The following is a 19833-nucleotide window of genomic DNA, read 5'->3' on the forward strand; positions in this document are numbered from 1 at the left end:
GAACTCCCCGTTTTTGGAAAGAGCTGTCTCTCAGCATAAAATGTTGCAAACCATATTCACTTCAACTTTTCTTTAACATATGAAAATTGTCATGATTTTGCAGAAAGATTGCCACAGATAAGATTTGTTTATCAACCCAAAATCTTACTGCCAGCAGAGGGATCCTCTGTGGCCTTTGGAATCCATTAAAGCTCCATTCAGAATCTCTGTGAGGGTTAAACTCCCAAAATACAAGAAATTTATGCAAGATTTTTTTTTTTTTTCAGCTATAAGGGATTTTAAAGGATAAGAATTTTCTGTTTTGTCCTCACACTTTCAAAATGACTACATTTTAGTTTAGCTTCAGAAAAAATAAAAAAGCTTTAGATAAAATGTAAAACCACTTCAGAAAGAGGACTGCAAAATAATGGGGTGGTATAGAAACTTTGGGAGCGGAGAGTGACCAGAAGTGTGACTACTGTTATCAAACCAAGGGACTGAAATCCTGGACTCACAGAGCCATTCAGGTCGGGAAACACCTCCAAGGCCACCGAGTCCAGCCTGTGACTGATCCCCACCTTGTCACCCAGAGCAGAGCACTGAGTGCCACATCCAGGTATTCCTTGGACACCTCCAGGGGTGGGGACTCCACCACCTCCCTGGCCATCCCTGCCAATGCCTGACACCCTTTTGGTGAAGAAATTCCTCCTGATGTCCAACCTGTCTCCTGGCACAGCTTGGGGCCATTTCCTTTTGTCCTGTGCCTTGTTCCCTGGGAGCAGAGCCTGACTTCCCCCTCCTGTCAGGAGCTGTGCAGAGCCAGAAGGTTCCCCCTGAGCCCCCTTTTCTCCAGGCTGAGCCTCCCCAGCTCTCTCAGCTGTTCCTGGTACTCCAGGCCCTCTCCCCAGTTCCATTCCCTTCTCTGGACTCACAGATGTGAAGAATCCCATTTTTGGCACGCTTAGCATGGGTTGTCAGGAGACAACTCCGACTGACAAAGGGTGTGTAGGAAACCCCCATGCACGGAGATGCCCTTGAACCAAGGGACTGACAACCTGCAGAGGCGAAGCAAAACCAAACCCACACAGGGACCCAGCTGAGCACTGGGGGGCTGCCGTCACCCCAGAGTACAGGAACACACATCCCACAAGGCCAACAGCACCAAACCCAGCTGCTGCTGCTGCTGCTGCTGCTGCTGCAGGGCTGCCAGGGCAGCAGGGACCACCTCTGACAGCAGGAGCAGCACAGCACACTCTAATTCCATCCTTCCCTGCTGCCAGCGCTGCCAGCCCGGCTGATAATTGGCACCGACCGCGGCCGTGGTTGCTGTGATGTGGGAGCTGCTTGCCAAGAGCTGGACTGAGACCACCAACTCACTTCAGACAGGCCACTAAACACCCATCTGAGGGTAACCACGAGGTCGCTCTCAGCTTGGGCTCCATTCAAACTGGGGACTTGGAGGTGAAAAGGCTCCGCATTCAATTACCAGTCCCCTGAGTCATCCCATCCACCCTCTATAGTTATTGCAAAGTGCTCTGGTAAGCAATATCTGAGAACATTACATGTATTCAAAATGCTAAAAATACACGTCTAAGAAGGCAGGGAAAAGTTCAGATCACTGAAGAGTACATTTTCCTTTCTCTTTAAAAATAAAATAATAATTAAAAAAAGCAATTCACTTTCAATTTGCTTTTTCTTTTTTTTTTCCAAATATTTTTTTCCACACCCTGCTTTGCCATTTCAATTAATTTCTTGCAAATATCTTTAGAATACTTTAAATATCTTTAGAATACTTAAATGTCTTTGGAATCTTTAAATATCTTTGGAATCTTTAAATATCTTTGGAATCTTTAAATGTCTTTAGAAAAGACAGACTGTTCTTGGAAAAAAAAATAAATGTTCCTTTTACCTTTGTATTTTCTAAATAGCGAAATCAGTACTAGAAAGAAGGCGAAAGTACTTGGGGGGGGAGGGGGTGTGAGAAGGGTAGCAGGAACAAAACAAAATGTTAAAAGATGGATTAAAAAGGCCCCACACTGAAATGACAAGTCGCAGGGATTCTCAAATGTGAGGATTTGTTTTCAGAGTGGTGCTGCCCTCTGGTCCCCCAGGATATGGTATTTTCAATGCAGCTCCAGAGGGTCACCAATCCATCTGTGTCACCTATCCTGGGATCTGACAACTCTCCCCAGGGGCTCAGTTAAACAAGCCTGCAGTTTTTAAACAAAGTGGATTTTAATTGAGAAGCACCTGTGGTGAGAGCCTACCAGCATTTATTAAAAAGCAGATTTATCACAGTGAATCATGGAGGGGGGAGCTGGGGGTGCCAGCGGGGAGGGGGAGTGCGCACGCACGTCATACCTGCAGCACAGAGCCAGCCCTTTCACAGAAAACCCTCAGAGAAATGGGCAGGATTTGCCTGTGCCCCACAAAGAGTGTTCTTCCCAACGAGCTGTTCCCAGGGTGCTGAAAAGCTATCATTCATAAAAAATTATTGAGGGGGAAGGAGGTAGCAAAAGGGAGTTCAGGAGGCCAGGGATGCCAGTGGGAGCTGCAGAATGAGACCCTCTGTAAAGCACACACCTGTTTGTGGCCACCATAAAAGCTTAACTAGAAAGCCTAAAGTTCCAAACTGGGGGGGTGGGAGAAAGGGGGGAAGAGGGAAAACATAATGAAAGCTTGTTTTAATATAAAAATAAACTTTAACCCATGCAGTGCAGACTCACAACAGATGGCTGCAATTTAGAAAAAAGCCCTGGCAATGAGAAATACAGAGAACTGAGGAGGAAACTCTTCCAGACATCTTGGTATCATCAAAGATGGGCTTGGGGCAAAGACTGGAATTGCACCACTTTATAAAATATGTGTCTAAAAAACCTGCCTCTAAAACAAAATTTAATGTTGGCCTAGAGAGCAGTTGACAGGAGGTGCCAAGGTCTGTCTACATGTAGTAATAAACAATTCCAGTAAGGAAGAGTTTGCAAGACAAGGAGAAGAGAGTGAAGCCAACAGTTACACGACACACAAACGTTTACAGTGACAAGGGATGTGCTGTAATTTTAGTGACACTGTCAGTAAGATCCCCTGGTGATTTGTTGCAGTGTTATGCACTCACTTCACCCTTGGTGAGGGGCAGAAATGATGTGCTCAAGCCCGTTGGCCCAGTTTAGAAGACTTAAAATTAAGGGTGAGGCTTCTCAAAGGAGTCACTAAGGATGCTTTTTACCCTCAGAAAATATCTGGGCATTTTCATCATTTTCTTATCAAGGTTTTCCAATTTATTTCACATGTAAGACTGCCTTTTCCCCGCCTTGTGCAAGTAAATCAGCTTCACTTCTAATCAAAAGTAGGCACAGCCTGAGATGTTCATTAGAAAAGAAATGCATGGTGCAGAATAAAGGGGGCAAGGAACAGAAATATCAGCCACTCGACATCCCATATCTGGGAAAATGTGGTTTTCTAAATGGTTTATCAACAATTTCAGAATTTGCTTTTTTTCTCTTTTAAAATCACGGCTAAAGTAAAAATCTACTTCTCCCCTGCCACAGTGCCTTCATCTGCAAGGCTTGCTTCAACTTTTTTTGTTAAGGCACTGTCAGCTTAGATTTGCATGGAGAGAGACTATACACAAGAACATGGGGGGATGGCTTCAAACTGACAGAGAGTAGGTTTAGATTAGATATTAGGAGAAAATTCTTCCCTGTGAGGCCAGTGAGTCCCTGGCACAGGGTGCCCAGAGAAGCTCTGGCTGCCCCATCCCTGGAAGGGCCCAAGGCCAGGCTGGACAGGGCTTGGAGCAACCTGGGATAGTGGAAGGTGTCCCTGCCCATGGCAGGGGGTGGAACTGGATGGGCTTTAAGGTCCCTTCCAACACAAACCATTCTAGGATTCTCTAACTGTTTAGATCTCTTTTTCTAGGGATTATCTTTTTTACTCAGCCTATCTCAAATATTCTTCCAGCATGCTCTTCCCTTCCTCCACTTTAATTCTTACATTTAACCTTACCAGCTCAATAGCTCTGTGGCAAATGTAGATAACTTCCTCCACAATTAATACAGAGTTAATCTGAAGCAGCCAAATGATTCTTCTCCCCCAACTCCCCCCCTCAAAAAAGCCCACATACACTATTTCCACGACCTGTTCAGCGAGAAAAGTGCCAGCACAGAACATGCAAATGCTCAGTGTTAGACTGATTCCTAGCCAAAGGTGTTTAAATACATTTAAAAGAAGCAATATACATAGGATTTATCATGAAAGCCAAATGCTTTTATGATCAGCCATTAAACAGCTCACTGCGCTGGCCCTGCTGAGGCAGTGTGAATCTGGGAGCCTGTTCTGGGCTCCCCTCTGCAGGAAAGGCACTGAGGGGTTGGAGTGTCCAGAGAAGGGAATGGAGCTGGGAAGGGGCTGGAACACCAGGAGTGGCTGAGGGAGCTGGGGGGGCTCAGCCTGCAGAAAAGGAGGCTCAGGGGAGACCTTCTGGCTCTGCACAACTCCCTGCCAGGAGGGTGCAGCCAGATTGGGACTGGTCTGTTCTCCTGAGTAACAAAAGACAGGACATGGGGAAATGACCTCAAGCTGTGCCAGGGAGGTTTAGGGTGGCTGTTTAGGAAAACTCCTCCTGGAAAGGGCCATCCAGCCCTGGCACAGGCTGCCCAGGGCAGTGGTGGAATCCCCATTTGTTCTGATCCACTTAAGGTGAGGATGGTGAGTTTTGCCCCAGTCTAAAACTGCAGAAAGGAATTAGGTTCTCAGCATAGTGGAAAACAAGATTAAAACCCAAATGAGCTTAAATGTTGGAATCCAAAGTGATTATTCAGCTGCCTTTTTTTTTTTTTTTCATAAAGAAGAAAGAGATAAAATAGAAAAGTAGGGAAATGTGAAGAACAAAGACGAGAAGCACAGGACAGGGGTTACCTCCTCTGTGAGTCCTGTCCTGGCTCATGGAGTGCAATGGGGAAAACCATCCCCAGTGAAGTCCCTCCAAGAGCTGCCAGCGAGTCAGCAGCAGGGCAGAGCCACAGCAGCAGGACCAGCAGGGTGGGGCACAAGCAGCCAGAACAGCAAATAACAGCACACACAGCAAAGACTCTGACACTTGGTGGGTTTTGAAAGCTGCAGCAGGTTGGACACTGGCTTACAGAGTGGCCATGTTGTATCTATCTACCTTAGAGGAACAGCATGTCTGGGGAGAACTTCGTCTCTGCTCCCTTAAAGTTCATTGGCTGCTCATTGGCATCCAGGCAAAGCTTCCTTGATGCAGGATGTTTGCTTTTCTCATTTATCAAAACTTTATTGCTTGTTTGCCTGATGTATCAACAGGTGATTTTAATGGCCTTCAAACAGGGTGCCTTATTTTCTAAAATAAAGCCATTGCTAAAATTTTTATTAGAGGCAGTTCAAGACTAACTTTCAAAACTTAATATTCAGAGAGGCGTTGGAGAAACATTCCTTACTTTTTACTTGTTCACTACACCATCCCTGGAGGGGTTTAACAGCCATGTGGATGTGACCTTGGCAGTGCTGGGGGAATGGCTGGACCCAATGGTCTAAAGAGATCTTTTCCAATCCAAACCATTCTATAACTTCCAGTAAACACAATTTCAAAACCAAAACTGCCCAGCACAACAGCTGAAAATCCCTTCTTCATCCAGATTGAGGACTTGGTATGCATTATTTATCTTAAATATTTTTTTCCTTATTACTGTGCTATGAGTATTACATAAATATGTATTTCTGAAAAAAAGGTCTGCAGTAGAAAAGTGATCATCACCATTTGTTCTGCTCATGCTTTAGAGTTGACAATACCATGGCAAGGTACTCTCACTGACTAATGCACTGCTACTTCAGAGCTTTATCAAGACTTTTTTCCTTAGGCAACACAGCTTTTGTGCTTAATTTGGTCACATTTTCAAAACTCCAGGAGAAGAAAATGTTTCAAGAACAACCCCACAAAAAAACACATAACTGACTGGACTGTTTGTCTTATAACAAATACTGACTATGAATGTATGCTAAAGCATGAAGATTTTCAGAACTCTCGAATTATTACAGAACTAAAGGCATTGTGTAACAATTCTGCAAGTGGACAAACAGGTGGAAATACTTCCTGAATGCAAAATGAAAAAAATCAAACACAAATCCCTTTTGTGCAATTATGTTTCTACATTAATATTTGCTTGTACTCAAAAATGAAAGGAAACTTTAAAGTTTAGCATGAATGTGTTATGGAAGCCATCCTACATTTAAACAAAACCAAGTGCAACTTACAGTGTGTCTTGCTCAGGAACTTCTGTGACATCTCCACGTCATCACTGGTGTGGCATCAGCTCCACTTTTGAACTGAGAGGAGATGAGATGCCATGCAGCAAAAACCCAGGAGGTTAATTTTAAATTCTCTGCCTTGCCTTGGCCTTTACCTCCAGCTGTGTTTTCTTTTCCCATGAAAATCCATGCAAAACTAGAATTCTCTGATTTGTTTGTATATTTTCTCTTTACTATTTAAATATTTTACCTATTCAGGTATTCTCTGAACTTTACACTACTTTTAGAGTAAGCTGTAAAGCTGCAGAAAATGCTGAGGAAAATTCCTGAGTATCCTTGATAATCTTGGAGCTCTTTTACAACCTTAATGATTTCATGATTCTATAAGGCAATTAAAAACAAGACAATGCCAATTCTGTCCAAAAGAAATTTGGGGTGAACGAAAACTCTTTTATCTTAGTCTGGAGAAGGGGAGGCTCTTCCTTAAAAGATACTTTTTGGACAGCAAATTTCTGTAAGTGTGCAGACAGCAGGAAGGAAGATGCAAACTAACAAGACTCTCTCATTTGACTGACAACGTACTTTCCATCTCCCAGGAGTTCTCCCTGGGACGTGAACTCCTCCCTCTCTCACCCCACAATCCACTTTTATTTCCTTCTGCCTTCTCCAGTCTAGTTCCTGATTCTGTGTTAGATGGACACCACCAGGAAGGTCTGAGAGAATTGCAGGGAGTCTCTCAGTTCTTGCCTTCTTTTGCCAGCACCACCCTCGTGAGGGGCAACGGCTGTGGGAAATGTCCTGTACAGACACTAGATCCATGACTGGAACATCAATTCAGTAAATTCAGCAGCTCAGCTCCCATGTCTCTACTTCCAGTGTATAAAATAAAGTTTTTCAGAACTTACGACGTGTCAAAGTTCAGGCTGGATTATGCAAGAAGAAAATTCACTACCCTCATTTATCTTGGGAATAGCTAAAGCTTCCAGAAAAAAAGTTATTTTAGGGACACTAAAGACCTATTCAAAAATTAATGCCAGTTTCTCATCCTCACAAATTGCTGGATGTTACCAGAAACTACAGGAAGAGAAAGTTCCCTTAGAGAAACCCATTAAGCCCAAAGCAGGATGAAACCCCTCCATTGGAATGGTTATGCCTTGGCCAAGCTGTAAGAGACTGGGACCACTGGGACCAGCTCTGAAAATGGAGAGGCTGTTCCAGCAAGAGCTCCAAAGGGAGGGGGCGGCTCTCTGTCAGCACCCTGGACAGCACCGCAGGGAGCCGGCGGCGCGCACTGCGCAAGGGGCACGCAGGGATTTTCAGAAGGAAAAGTCCAGGGAACCACAGAATCACAGAATGATTTGTGTGGCAACGGTCCCTAAAGATCACCCAGTTCCAAGTCCCCTCTGTCACGGGCAAGGACACCTTCCACTATCCCAGGCTGCTCCGAGCCCCATCCAACCCAGCCTGGGACACATCCAGGGATGGGGCAGCCACAGCTTCTTTGGGAAACCCGTGCCAGGGCCTCCCCAGCCTCACAGGGAACCATGTCCTACCAAAATGCTTCTGCACTGCTTCATAAACTCCCCCCGTTTAATACAATGAAGTCCACACTAAGAAGACAAGGATTTCTAAATCAATACATCCCAACGACACAGCTCAGGCTTGGTACAAAAAATGAGGGTAATTTTGGGTAGAGCCTCGCATTTTTAGTAGTTTCTCATTTGTAAATCAAGTGGACTTTTTTTTGATTCTCACTACATAAACACTCCTAAACTGACTGTTAAATAAAGGTTGTGACAATGGCATAAACTGCCGGTGACTTTTTCTCCTTTTTTGGGTTGTAATTAAAAACATATTTTACAAGCACTTTAGGCAAAAATCACTTAGATTATTAGAAGCATAGTCAGAGCTTTGCAAACATTTCAAGTTATCTCTCACAATTTGCCAGAAAGCTCTTCCAGAATCTCTCCACTTAGGATGAAAAACCAACTCCCTATTCTCTTTTAATAACAAATGGACCTTAAAAAAAAAGAAAAAAGAAATCTGATCACTATTGTTTGAAAGCACTCGAAAGCAGTAAGATGGTCACAAGACTTGATTTGCCTGTTCTGCCCCTTTACAAACTCACTAAAGCTTGCTTTTTATGACTGATTGCTGTGCTGTATTAATCCCCAAGCATATAAAACGAGTCTATTGGAGACCAGGACTCCACTGGGGGAGGACAGGGAAGCTGTTGTCTTCCGAGAATTAATCCATCCTGGAAAATCAAAAGCCAGCCACTCACAATACAGTAATCAGCATGTTCTCCACTATGAAAGCCCTACATTTCCCTTTTAGAAAACACAACTATTACTCCATTATGTACTGAAACACACAAAACTCTTTTAATCTTTTTTGTGTTTGTTATTATTTGGCTTATATTTATGGGTTCGTGTGTATTCTATTGGTGGGTATACAACCATCAAGTTAAAAAAACCCCACCCTGTCTATTCCTCATTGCTTAAAAAGAAAAGGGACTCCCACTGCTTTTTCCACAACCAAAGTTCTCCCTGGATTTGTTTTGTGAACAGGATTTTAACTCTTTATCACCCTAAATAAAAGGAAATTCTTTTCATTTTTTTCCTTACACAGAAAGCACAGAAAGTTCCATTTTCTGTTCAGAATAATTTTTTCCCTCACTTTGTTAAATTGTCTACCATGAGTTTCCTAAGTAGTGGCACTAAAATAAAAGTGTTTACATTTTTCTAGTTACCAAATTAAGAACAAGTTCACTTTATTTCAGATAGTGTCGTATTTGATGCTCCTTGCTCCTTTGTTAGCAAAAGTTAAATTTTTTCCTTTAAAGTTAAATGACACAATCTTCCAAACAACCGCTTTTTTTCCTTTTCCTGTGTGAGTAGAATTTTTTTTTTCCATTTAGGTGCTAGAAGTATGAATCTTCCATTGTGTTATGGAGGTAAGATCAAAAAACCCCTACAAAGCTGTAAATCTTATGTGACAGTAATGAAAATGTTAAATGCATTCTGGCCTAAACACAATCATTAAGGCTTAAGGAAATCATTGAGAAACCATGTGCTCAAGAAGAACCACAATCACATCTGCAAAAGCCAACAAACCTACCTGTGTATGACAGCACTTCAACACAATTTTAACACCCAACAAAATAGTCCTGTCAAGTTATTTTTTAAAAGCAAACAAATCAATTTGCTTATATTCACATTTACTCCTTGCTAAAGCAAAGAAAATTTTTCTCCCCTATTTATTTTTTAAAGTAAAAAGTCACTAAAAGAAATAAGAGTTAGAGTCCTTGTTCCTATTGCCATTATCCCTTTTCAGACATCATTTACTTAACAAACAGCTGCAGACAGGAATTTTGTATCATTGCCTTTAAAACCAACAGGTGTCTAAAATCCCACTGGGTCAATTCCACAGTCCCACCAGGCTGGCATGGCAGACACCCACATCCTTCTGTTAACTTGAAATTACCTCAGCACTCCAGCTCTACTCACCATCAGTTTTAAGCAGTACAATGTGTTTCTAAAAGCTCATGCACACGGATGAAGGTCTGTTTACATGTAATATGGAGTTTAAGGACATGAACTTGCCTTTCTAGTTAAGAATGGGATTAGATGCCAACAAGAACATGAACATGTTAATTTTTCTGAGACCTCTGAGTTAGACATGGCTGAAGATAATCCAATGACAGTAACTGTACACAAACACCAGCAATATAAAGCTGTAATTCCTGTTTTGCTTGTGCAGGGAGGATTATGTTTTTTTGGCTTCCAGGGCAAAGCTATGGCACTCACAGAGTTAACTGTGCCCTCCTCCCCCTGCCCCCCAGTTTCACCCCCCCCTTCTCCCCCATCTCATTCATGCCACATTCCACAGTGGCAGGGTCCAACAACAATATAGGAGGGTACCCAAAATGAAGAGGCAGGGCCTTCTATTCTTCTGCCTCTCTTGAATTAATTAACTGGAAATGAGTTTTGTCAATGTTTTGGAAAGGCAGAGGGGTGAAAAGAAACTGCTAGAATTAATCACAGTGAGAAACTACCTCTTCAGCAGTCTGCCAAAGTTCAGAAAACCCATGAGAAGTGCAAAATAAAAGGAAAGAGGGCTGACTTACCCTCCAAAGGAACAAATAACATTCAAACAAACACCCAAGTCTCCAAAACAGAGACATGCCCCAGTGCAAAGGAATGCAGCATCTGTTGCCACAACAGCTTCAGCTTTGGTTTTAATATACTTGTCATGAAGACTGATAGGTATCAAGGTAGAAAAGACAGTTTACTAATAATTTAAATAGACAAAAGCCATGTTGTGTTTAATTCACTAAATATTTAAGTACATCCAACATTCTCTTGATGCTTATATAAATAGAGCTATTTAGGTCCCATGATTGAAAATTAGTAACTTTGCTTGTTTAGCCCTGACTCAGCACAGATCTTTTACATAGAGAAGGCAGCCTGCAAAGGAGCTCTTTCTTTGAAGAGTTTTTAAACAATAGTAATCTCCAGGTTCAGCAAAGGAAATTATGACAAGTTGATACTGCATGTATGACATTCTTCTAGTGATGAAAAAGGAAGTAATGAAATTCCAACCAACTGACAAGAAGGACCTTTTTCCACAAGCTGATTTACCCAGGTACATAGAAAACACACAGGTGACCTTTTATTTACAGCAAAAGGAGGCAGCAGCATCATCTGGCAGCTTTTCTGAGAACAAGCACAACATTTTCAACACTAAAACTGAAAAAAATGGTTGCTGAGCAAGAGAAAATGTTTTAGAAATACCCTTTCAGTCTATTGCTGATATTTTTGCTCAGGAGGGCTTTTTCCTGGTTGACTGCAGAATTAACTTGCCATCTCTCTGCTGTATCTCCAAGCCCATCCTCTCGAGGGCAGAGCTGTCTGCCAGCCCCTTGCGCTCCATCTGCGCGATCAGCGCCTGGTTCTGCTCGTTCTGCTCCGTCAGGTTCCGGATGGCATAAACTGCCCACTGGCTCACAACTGTTGGGCAGAGTCAAGGATCATTTCTTTATTTACAGATGAAATATTGTTAGTTTTGATTTATTACTGCATTCACCTCCCCCAGACCTCCCCCAATCCCTTAACCTCAGAAAAGTATAGAAATCAAGGGTTTGAATAAGACATTCACAAGAGCTGACACTGAACCTGCAAATACTTGCATATGAGGCAATTTAATTTTAAAAGAGGTTTGCCCTTAAACATCACACAAATTTACTAGGGTTTATATTAAGTAAAAAAAACCCAAAAAACCCCAAGCAAATGAACTGCAGGAATTAAAAAGACATACTGTTTTAAACCAAAATTACAGTCAATTGAAATGTTCCAATGATCTTCCTAGTGAGTCTAAATAAAAAATAAGTCAGTTGTTTATGATCTGAACACTTCAACACTACACTTCTAAGCACTGGCAAACAAAATACACTGTACATCATGCACAGGAAAAATTACTATTATTTTCACTGCAAAAGTTGAAGAGATATAGAAAAAGACAACTTATCCAGGTTAATAGCTGAAAATAGCACAAATAATATCAGAGACATTTAAAATTCTTTGACTTCTAATATTACCTAAACTCAGTCCTTTATGCCTGGGTGCTTTTACACATTTGCCAGGAGACCAGACACTATGATCACTGGCAGGGAGCTCCTGCTGATGTTTAAATGGGCACAAGCTGCAACTCATTCACCTCCCAAGGTGGTCCCTTGAGGCCAGGATTGAGGCACATGTCAGGGATGTAGACAAAGGATTTAAATTCCCAGGATTATCAGCCAGGCATCTTCCAAGTGAACTACAGTGTTCCTTTTATGAAGTGTCAGAGATGTTGGTCCCAATTCTGCAGCTGAAAAGTTGTTATGATATAATCTTTCCCAAGTTACCCATACAGGAGCCAAGCCTTTCTGAATCCCATGAGTGGTTTGCCTGCAGGGCACCAATTATTTAGTACATGTAGCTTCACATCCAGTAGAAGAATATGCATAATTTACTCATCTGCTTGACGTCTTTTGGGTTGGGGAGCATCTAAGCACAGAGATAAATGTTCTTGTGGGCATTTGCCACAGGGTGACAGGAGAGGAAAACTCAGACAGAGGGGAACTTCAGACAAAACAACAGAAGAGAGGAACTGGACTTAAACAATCTTACACAACCTCAACAGAGAGAGAAGAGTTTAGATGAAAAGTAGCTTGCACATAAACATAGGGGAACAGCCCTGCATTGGCATGTGTCAGTAAAACAGCCTTTTTGTAGCAGTTTATATTTATTTTCAAATTCAAGAAGTCCAGAATTGAAAATAAAAAATAATAAACTGTTAACTACTATGGAGCTTTTATTCTTTTCCTGATAGATCTCTTTAGGCTTTGTCAGGAAGCATGCTGCACACCTTCTTTATTCAGAAAAATTCCAATGTGAGATAATGACAGAGGAGAGAAATTAAGACCAAAAACAACTTACACATGTCATCAAAGCCTTAACAGGTGAACACAACAGAGAATATCAATATATTCTCTTCCGTCAGTGCATCACTACTAAAATTAAGTAAAAAGACAAGTGCCAATCTACATTTGAGTTACATAAACTTGGTATTTGCACTGAAGATTACATTTGACTATACAAAACAATAAAATGCTGAAGTAATAAAATCATATATGTGCAGACTGTCTGTCAGTCATTAGTGCCAATGGTGAGAAGAGATTTCAGAGCAGCAAAGCATGCAAGCTGATGAATGCAGATAAATCACAGCTTACACCAACAGGTCTCTTCCAGGTCTGATTTAGGGCATGTCATGAGTACCAAAAAGTAACACCAAGTTCTCCCACTGGACTGTGAAAAACATCCTTCCACCCTCCCTGGCCCAGCTCCTGGATCAGAAGCAGACTTTCCTTGTTGTGTTCCAAAAACATGGCTTCTGCATAAAATACAGCACTTGCATAAAAGCATATTTTCTATAATATTAACAGCAATTTTCAGAGACTGACAGTTCTCAATCACACAAAGTGCCACACAGACAAAAAAAAGTACTCTCAAAACTTTTGTGTGTATTAGCCTTGAGAATGATCCTGCTACTACAGTCTTTATGTCCTTCAACACAAACCCGCTGCTAAACCCCATGGCAAATGCTCTTTTCCTATTACCAGATCCATTCATGCTTACATAATATCTAAGACATCCCCATTATCTTATGAACTCTATCACCACTGTGGCATTTATCATTACTGACTACTGTAGCTGAAGCTGCAAAATGGTTTCAATAACATTTTCACTCCTTCAGAAACCCCTTTCTGTGTGTAGGTTTTCCATTGTGACCACATCCATGAATATTCATCATCCCCTTGTTCGAATGCTGGGGAAGGATGAGGCCTTTGGACAGCTGGGAGCAGACCCTGGCAGACTTGAGTGTCTGTGGAGATTAAAGCCAGTCCCCAGCTAATACTCACATTACCCTCTTGCTCCTCTCCAAAGACAGAGACACAGAGAGAAAATGAAACATATTCGAGAGTCTCTAATCCTACCTACACTTTCGGCACTTTAATGTATGCTCAGCTTTAGAAAGAGAGCTTCTAAAGTTGCCATAGTTACTAAAAATATGAGTGTGAGCCTGTTTGTTGTGAAACTGCACCAAAGAGAAGCAACACAGCGAGCACAGCAGATCTGATTGCACAGACTCGTCTATATGTTTCCAACTGGGCATATTACACTCTCAAATAAATTAATATTATAGACAAGTGAAGATTATGATATACTGTCACAGAGAAGAGGGCATACAAAAGGAAGAAAACAATTCATTTTATTTTGCAGAAGCCTCATCCCTAGACTATCTGTGCTTAGGAACTGAAAACAAACTTTTCTGTGCATTTATAGCAACATTTTTCCAAAATGTTTCAGCACTGTGTGCTTTGGAATTCCTATGCTATTTTGACATATACAAATAACAAAACTGAATCAACTTGCCTTGTCTTCCATACCTAAGTAACATCTTCATTCCACAACTTAAAATTTAAAATCGTCCTCTGGGTCGTAACTTTGTCAGGGAGAGGGGAACACAAAGAGAAAGGAAGAAAACTGTCGCTTAAGGATGAAAAATATTACTATCTGGAAGCCATGAAAACCTGTGCCACTAAATCCTGTGTAAGTTTTGTCTCTGACTGCAAAGGGAACTTTTCACAATTCTCCCAGTTCTTTTCACTTGGATTCTGCTACAAGGGGTTGCTGGAGTCAATGCAAGAGCACAGGGACTGGTTTGTAAACTTAATGGGGTGTGAAAATACAAGGATGTCCTGCCAGGAACTGCTAACCAATACTGCAGCAGAGGAGGACACACAGACCATTTCTCAGGGAGAGGGTTCCACCTTCTCATTCTTAGTCCAATTAGAACTAAACATTATTGACAAGCCCACTGCAGCCACCAGGACCCAAAAGAATTGCTCCATAAAGCAATTTGGATTCTACGGACAACAGAGAACAGAAAGAATTATTAATGAGGATGGAAGCTGATGAGGTAGATAAAAGGCAATGCACAAGTAATCTTGGAAGCATGTTGCTTGAAAAAGGCAAATTTCAGAAGTTAATTATTATCATTAACTAATACAGGATACTGAAGGGATGACAAGGAGAATGAAATACATATATCTGTTTTCCTCAGTCCCCTTCATAGTTATTAATACTGAAGGATCTCTAAATATAACATTCTTAGTGGAGAGTTTGATTTATTACAGTCTAGGGACTTTTTTTTTTCTTAAATTAGACTGTTTCCTGCACTACAGTCAGTTTTCCATAACTAAATTATTACTTAGGAACTTTCTTCCTTACAAGTAATTAGGTCTTATGCGAAAAAGAAGGCATGCTTTACCCCATCCCATTACCTCATTTAAATCAAAATTTTTATTATTTCAATAGCAACTACATTCTAATCAAATACAGGAAGAGATACAAAACCTTATTAAGAAAGCCAGCACTCACAGGTTAGAACCCTTATCAAATGGGCTGCTCATGCAATCCCTTAGTTAAAGCCACCTAATTTTTCTAAGATATATTCTGAAACAGGACTGTATGACTAAAAAACAGAGGTAATGAAAATACAATATTTGTATTGTACAATAATGATACTTCTTTCTGGCCTTCAACAAGTAATCCAATTATTACTAGAACCTCTGCAGACTGGAGTGAAATACTGAAGCATCACTTAGAGTCACTTCCACTTGCAGACTTGACTGGACCACACTGAAAAAACATAAAACCATTTTTCTTTCCAGTCTTTCAGTCCTTTCAAGCACTTCTGTTCCATAGCACCTTGAAGATAACTCCTCCCACCATTAAAGAGGTCTCTAGACAACCACCACAGCTGTTTGTCACAGTTTGGAGCTGTGATGGACCACACGTCAGGACTTCGGCCCCTCACCATCTGCCAAACTGCTCTACAAGTTTCTTTCTGTCTGGGGTTTTAGTACTTTAATGAAGTTCTAGAAGCTGTATAAGATCAGAGCAATTCCTTATAACTCCTCTATATTTTTATGTGACTTCTACCTGATTAAGATGTTACCAAAAAAGTAATAACAGAAAATGTAACAAATTAAATGCTTTATCTTAATTTGTTTACTTATTTTCAAAAAGCTAATTTATATTTTTAGAATTAATGCTATAGACTCTATTTATACTTAGCATTGAATTACCAGCACCAGAAAACATCAGCAATTCATCCTATACAAACTTATAATATTTTGCCTAGAAGGTAGGAAAGAAAAAGTCTATAATATTTCAGTTGCCGTATTTTCATTTATTGCACAGCTGTTCTTACCACCTGTGATTGCAGTCACCACATTCTGGGTTCAAGAGCTAGAAATGGGCAGCACTGTATAAGCTGGGAATGTCCCTTCCTCCCCCCTCTGTCTGACCTTGCTCTTGCAGAGCTGATGTAGCACAACCCATCCAGTCTAGGAGCCTCCAAAATACAGAGACACTGTATGCTGGATGCTGCCAGAGGTATTTATTCCTGATCACACATTTCAGGGATAAGATTTGCAACACTGGGGAAGTGAAAGCAGATGTTTCTGCCACAGGCAACTCTCACCTGGCCCAAGGGATCAGGCAGAGGGTTGGACCATCCAGCACCAAACAAGGTTCCATCTCCACCACAGCGTGGCAGCAAAGCTTCACTGGACAGCACGTGTGGCATGAGGAGCTTGCAGCCAGCCCTTCCACTCCTCACCTGCAGCCCTGCCCAAAGGAAGCTGCACAAAATATTCCAGTAATGACAGAAAGCCTATCCCCAAAAACCTGAACTGGGGTTTGCAGCTTGAATTCTGCCCTGCAGGACATGAGGTTTTGACCTTTGACAGAGGTTTTAAACTGCAGAATCTCAGAACAGACAAATGGGCAAAACCATTTGGTTTAAAGGCACTGAAACAGCTTCAATGGTAAGGCAATATCCTCTGTAATTCACAGCCTACAGACAACAGGAAACATCCACAGCACAAGATAATTGTACATGAGGTACTTTTTCCAGTTCTGTAGCCCTCACTATCCTGCCATGCCAGTAGTGGAAACTCCAGGTCCTCTTGCAGACAAACACCATCCTTCTGGCTACTTGCATTTATCTCACTCTCTGAGCAGTCTACTCATGATCTGTGATGATCAATCCATTTCTTAAAGTGTGCCTTGTGGGACACAGGCTTCTTTAACATGGGACTCACACCTTCTGTATAACCAGACACATTAAACATAACAGACACATTAAACCTCCTGTATGACTTTCAGTGACAATTCATCCATTTCAGTATCTATGGCCAACAAATGTATTTTGAAGACCAGAATGGACTACTAAACCTCTTTTGCCCAACACTTCTGCCTAAACACAGGTTACCAAAGGTCAGCTCCTCTTGAAATCAAGCCTGTCAGTTCTGCTTCATGCAAAAGATGCTTTCATGACTTTTCTCTGAAAAACTTTCAGTACTGAACTGGAAGATTTCACTGTGTCCCTAAATAAACTTTCCTAGTGGGTAAATATCTCACTCATTACAGCCTGTGATTTATTTCTGGCTTAGATTTGTTTAGAATTGTTTCCAAACATGCTTTTCAGCATAATTAAAAAAAAAAAAATAATTCCCAGATCATAACCAGCATTTGGTATGTTCTGCATAAACTAAAGAAAGAAACCAAGAGAGTTAGTTATTCCAAGGTTTGCATAATTTTTGTGTCTCTTCCCTCAATTTATGTTTTTCAGCATCCTTTTTGAAGGACAGGCACCAGAACTAAGTAATAAAATCTGCCAAAATTTGCTATGAGGCTGATTACAGGTACAGCAGTTTCCTGGCCTTTGGCTGTGACTAGTTCAGAAAGAGAAAAACAACAGCTCACAATATCCAGTTGCTGTATATCTAATAGAGAATTATGAATATATATGTATATGTAATATTTACTGTGCTCCCAGAAGTAGAGTCCAAGCTCTCCAGCCTTTCACATTTTCACACCTTTTTAGCACTGTCCAGTCCTGACAGCCAGGGCAGATCATGAGGCTCATCTGAGTTCCAAGGCTTCCCTGCTTTTAACTACATCCTCATGTCAGTGATGTCCAGCTAAATGGCACCCTATGTTCATTAAATGAACTTTACTACTTCAGAAATTTGAAATTTACTGGGACATTTCTTAACTAGAGTCATATAGGAATTTTTCTCCCCAGATCATTGGTATTTCTGGGTTAACAGTTCTGAGCAGTATTATGCACCCAGACTGCTATTAGCTTTTAATGCCTGCCAACTAAACATTTAATCTATACTCTATGTGTAGCCTTTCATGTTCTGTGGGACTTAAAACCCAATGCCAGAACATCTTAGAATACTATGAACTTAAACAAAAAATTTGAGTCTTGCACTTCAGAGCTACAAAAGCCATAGGACATGTTTAGCTCTGTCAGGCTATTTTTATTATAATGTCTCTTATGCCAAAACTTACAGAACTTTCAAAAAAAATGAAGCCATAACCTCCAGCTTGTTTTCCTTTTCCCTATACTCAGACTTGTAATACTAGCTTAAAACCAAGAATATGACACATTCATTTTTTGCTGCTTAGGCTGCCAATTTTTTTTTAAATTACGACTTACATTTTTAATAGAAACCCATAATTTATGAGCAACTACAAATCATCTGGTTTTAAAACAGAAAGAATCACACTCTTGATCGATTTCAAGCTAGTACTTCACAGTTAGAATACTCAGTTCTTTCAGTCCCTTCTTTTACAATAATTCCATTTCAGAGTTCATAATTAAATTTATTAGCTATCTGTAAGAGGTACCAGAGTAAGCAGGTTTGTTAAAAAAGCTTCAACTGCTGTTACCTTACTTAAAAATGCCTTACCTTATCTTCTCTTCCCAAGTACAGAAAAAAAAAATGCAACATTTCATTAAGTTGAAATTCATGCATCAAATGACTATTAAAACCTATCACAAACACTGAGATGTGGAGCAATGAAGCACAGGGGGATGGTAACTGTTCACAAACTGATCATCAGGCAGGCTGTAGTCCTTTTAAATTTCTTGGGACATGGAAAGAAAAAGGCTCCACCTTTACACAAATACATTCATGTGTATTTATGCTCAGAAATAAATACCTTTTCTAAAATGCTTTAAAATGGCAATTACAGGAGTCAAATAAAACTTTCAGAAATTTGGCACTAACACTTAAAAACCCAATCTAATTCATGCCTGAGATGTGGTTAAGCTAATTATAATTCACCACTCAGACAGATGATGAGTTGAGCTGACACAATTTGGACTGAAGCTCTTTCTCTGTTTAGAAATGCCAGAGATTCATCCATTTATATAGATCCAACAAGGATTTTATGCCACCTTATCTTTCAGCACAGTACATGTGTATTTTATTGATTCAGAGTCTCTGAGTAACTTATGTGGCATACCTTCCCTCCTGCTGCTTATGGTCATTTCAAATGTCACTTTATGACAAATAATCATAACACTGAAGGTAAATGAAACTCCAGTTCCATGGTCAGACACCAAATGATGCCCAGTGTGCAGCCAAAAATAACAACCATTAAATAAATGGGTGTTTTGAAAGATGCAACTAAATTATAACCAGCTATTTGTTTAGCAAAATAGCCATTAGCCACAATTCTGTCTACAATTTCAGGGAATGGCTGCATCTCTTTTAGGAAATCTCCACACTCCAACAGAAAGGAACAAATCCACAAGGAGAGTGGAAAGGATTGCAAATATATCTGAGTGAGGAAGGAAAGGTTAGGCTTTAAAAACCATTTGCAAATCTAAAGAACAAATTTTAACCAAAGATCTGAGGAAGTGAGAGGAAACAATTTAAGGCTCAGGAAGGAGCTACACAGGAGAACACATTCAGCAGCTGAAGATAAAACTGTTCTAATTACAGTGATCAAAAATGGGGCAACAGAAAAATGCCAGAATAAAAATATTATTCGAAGCATTGGCCAGATGACATCCAAATATTCTTTGGAGGTATGCACAAGAAAAAATGCCAAGAAGACAGACTGAAATATGATAAGGTGGTTGTAGAAGGCATTCCATTCTCAACAATATTTCTGA

At 40.7% G+C, this 19833-nt stretch overlaps 1 protein-coding gene across 1 annotated transcript in view; it reads right to left on the reverse strand.

Annotated features, from left to right (window-relative positions):
* Positions 1 to 10463: 10463 nt before the first annotated feature.
* The window catches only part of ATXN10 (ataxin 10), an 85788-nt gene continuing 76418 nt past the window's right edge, over positions 10464 to 19833 (reverse strand). The window contains exon 11 of the mRNA XM_084205506.1: positions 10464 to 11255. Coding sequence (XP_084061632.1) covers positions 11068 to 11255 — 188 coding nt within the window. The 3' untranslated portion in view covers positions 10464 to 11067. The remainder of the gene's footprint in view (positions 11256 to 19833) is intronic.

This window comes from Fringilla coelebs, assembly GCF_963513975.1.
Source record: "Fringilla coelebs genome assembly, chromosome: 5".
Taxonomy (NCBI): Eukaryota; Metazoa; Chordata; class Aves; order Passeriformes; family Fringillidae; genus Fringilla; species Fringilla coelebs.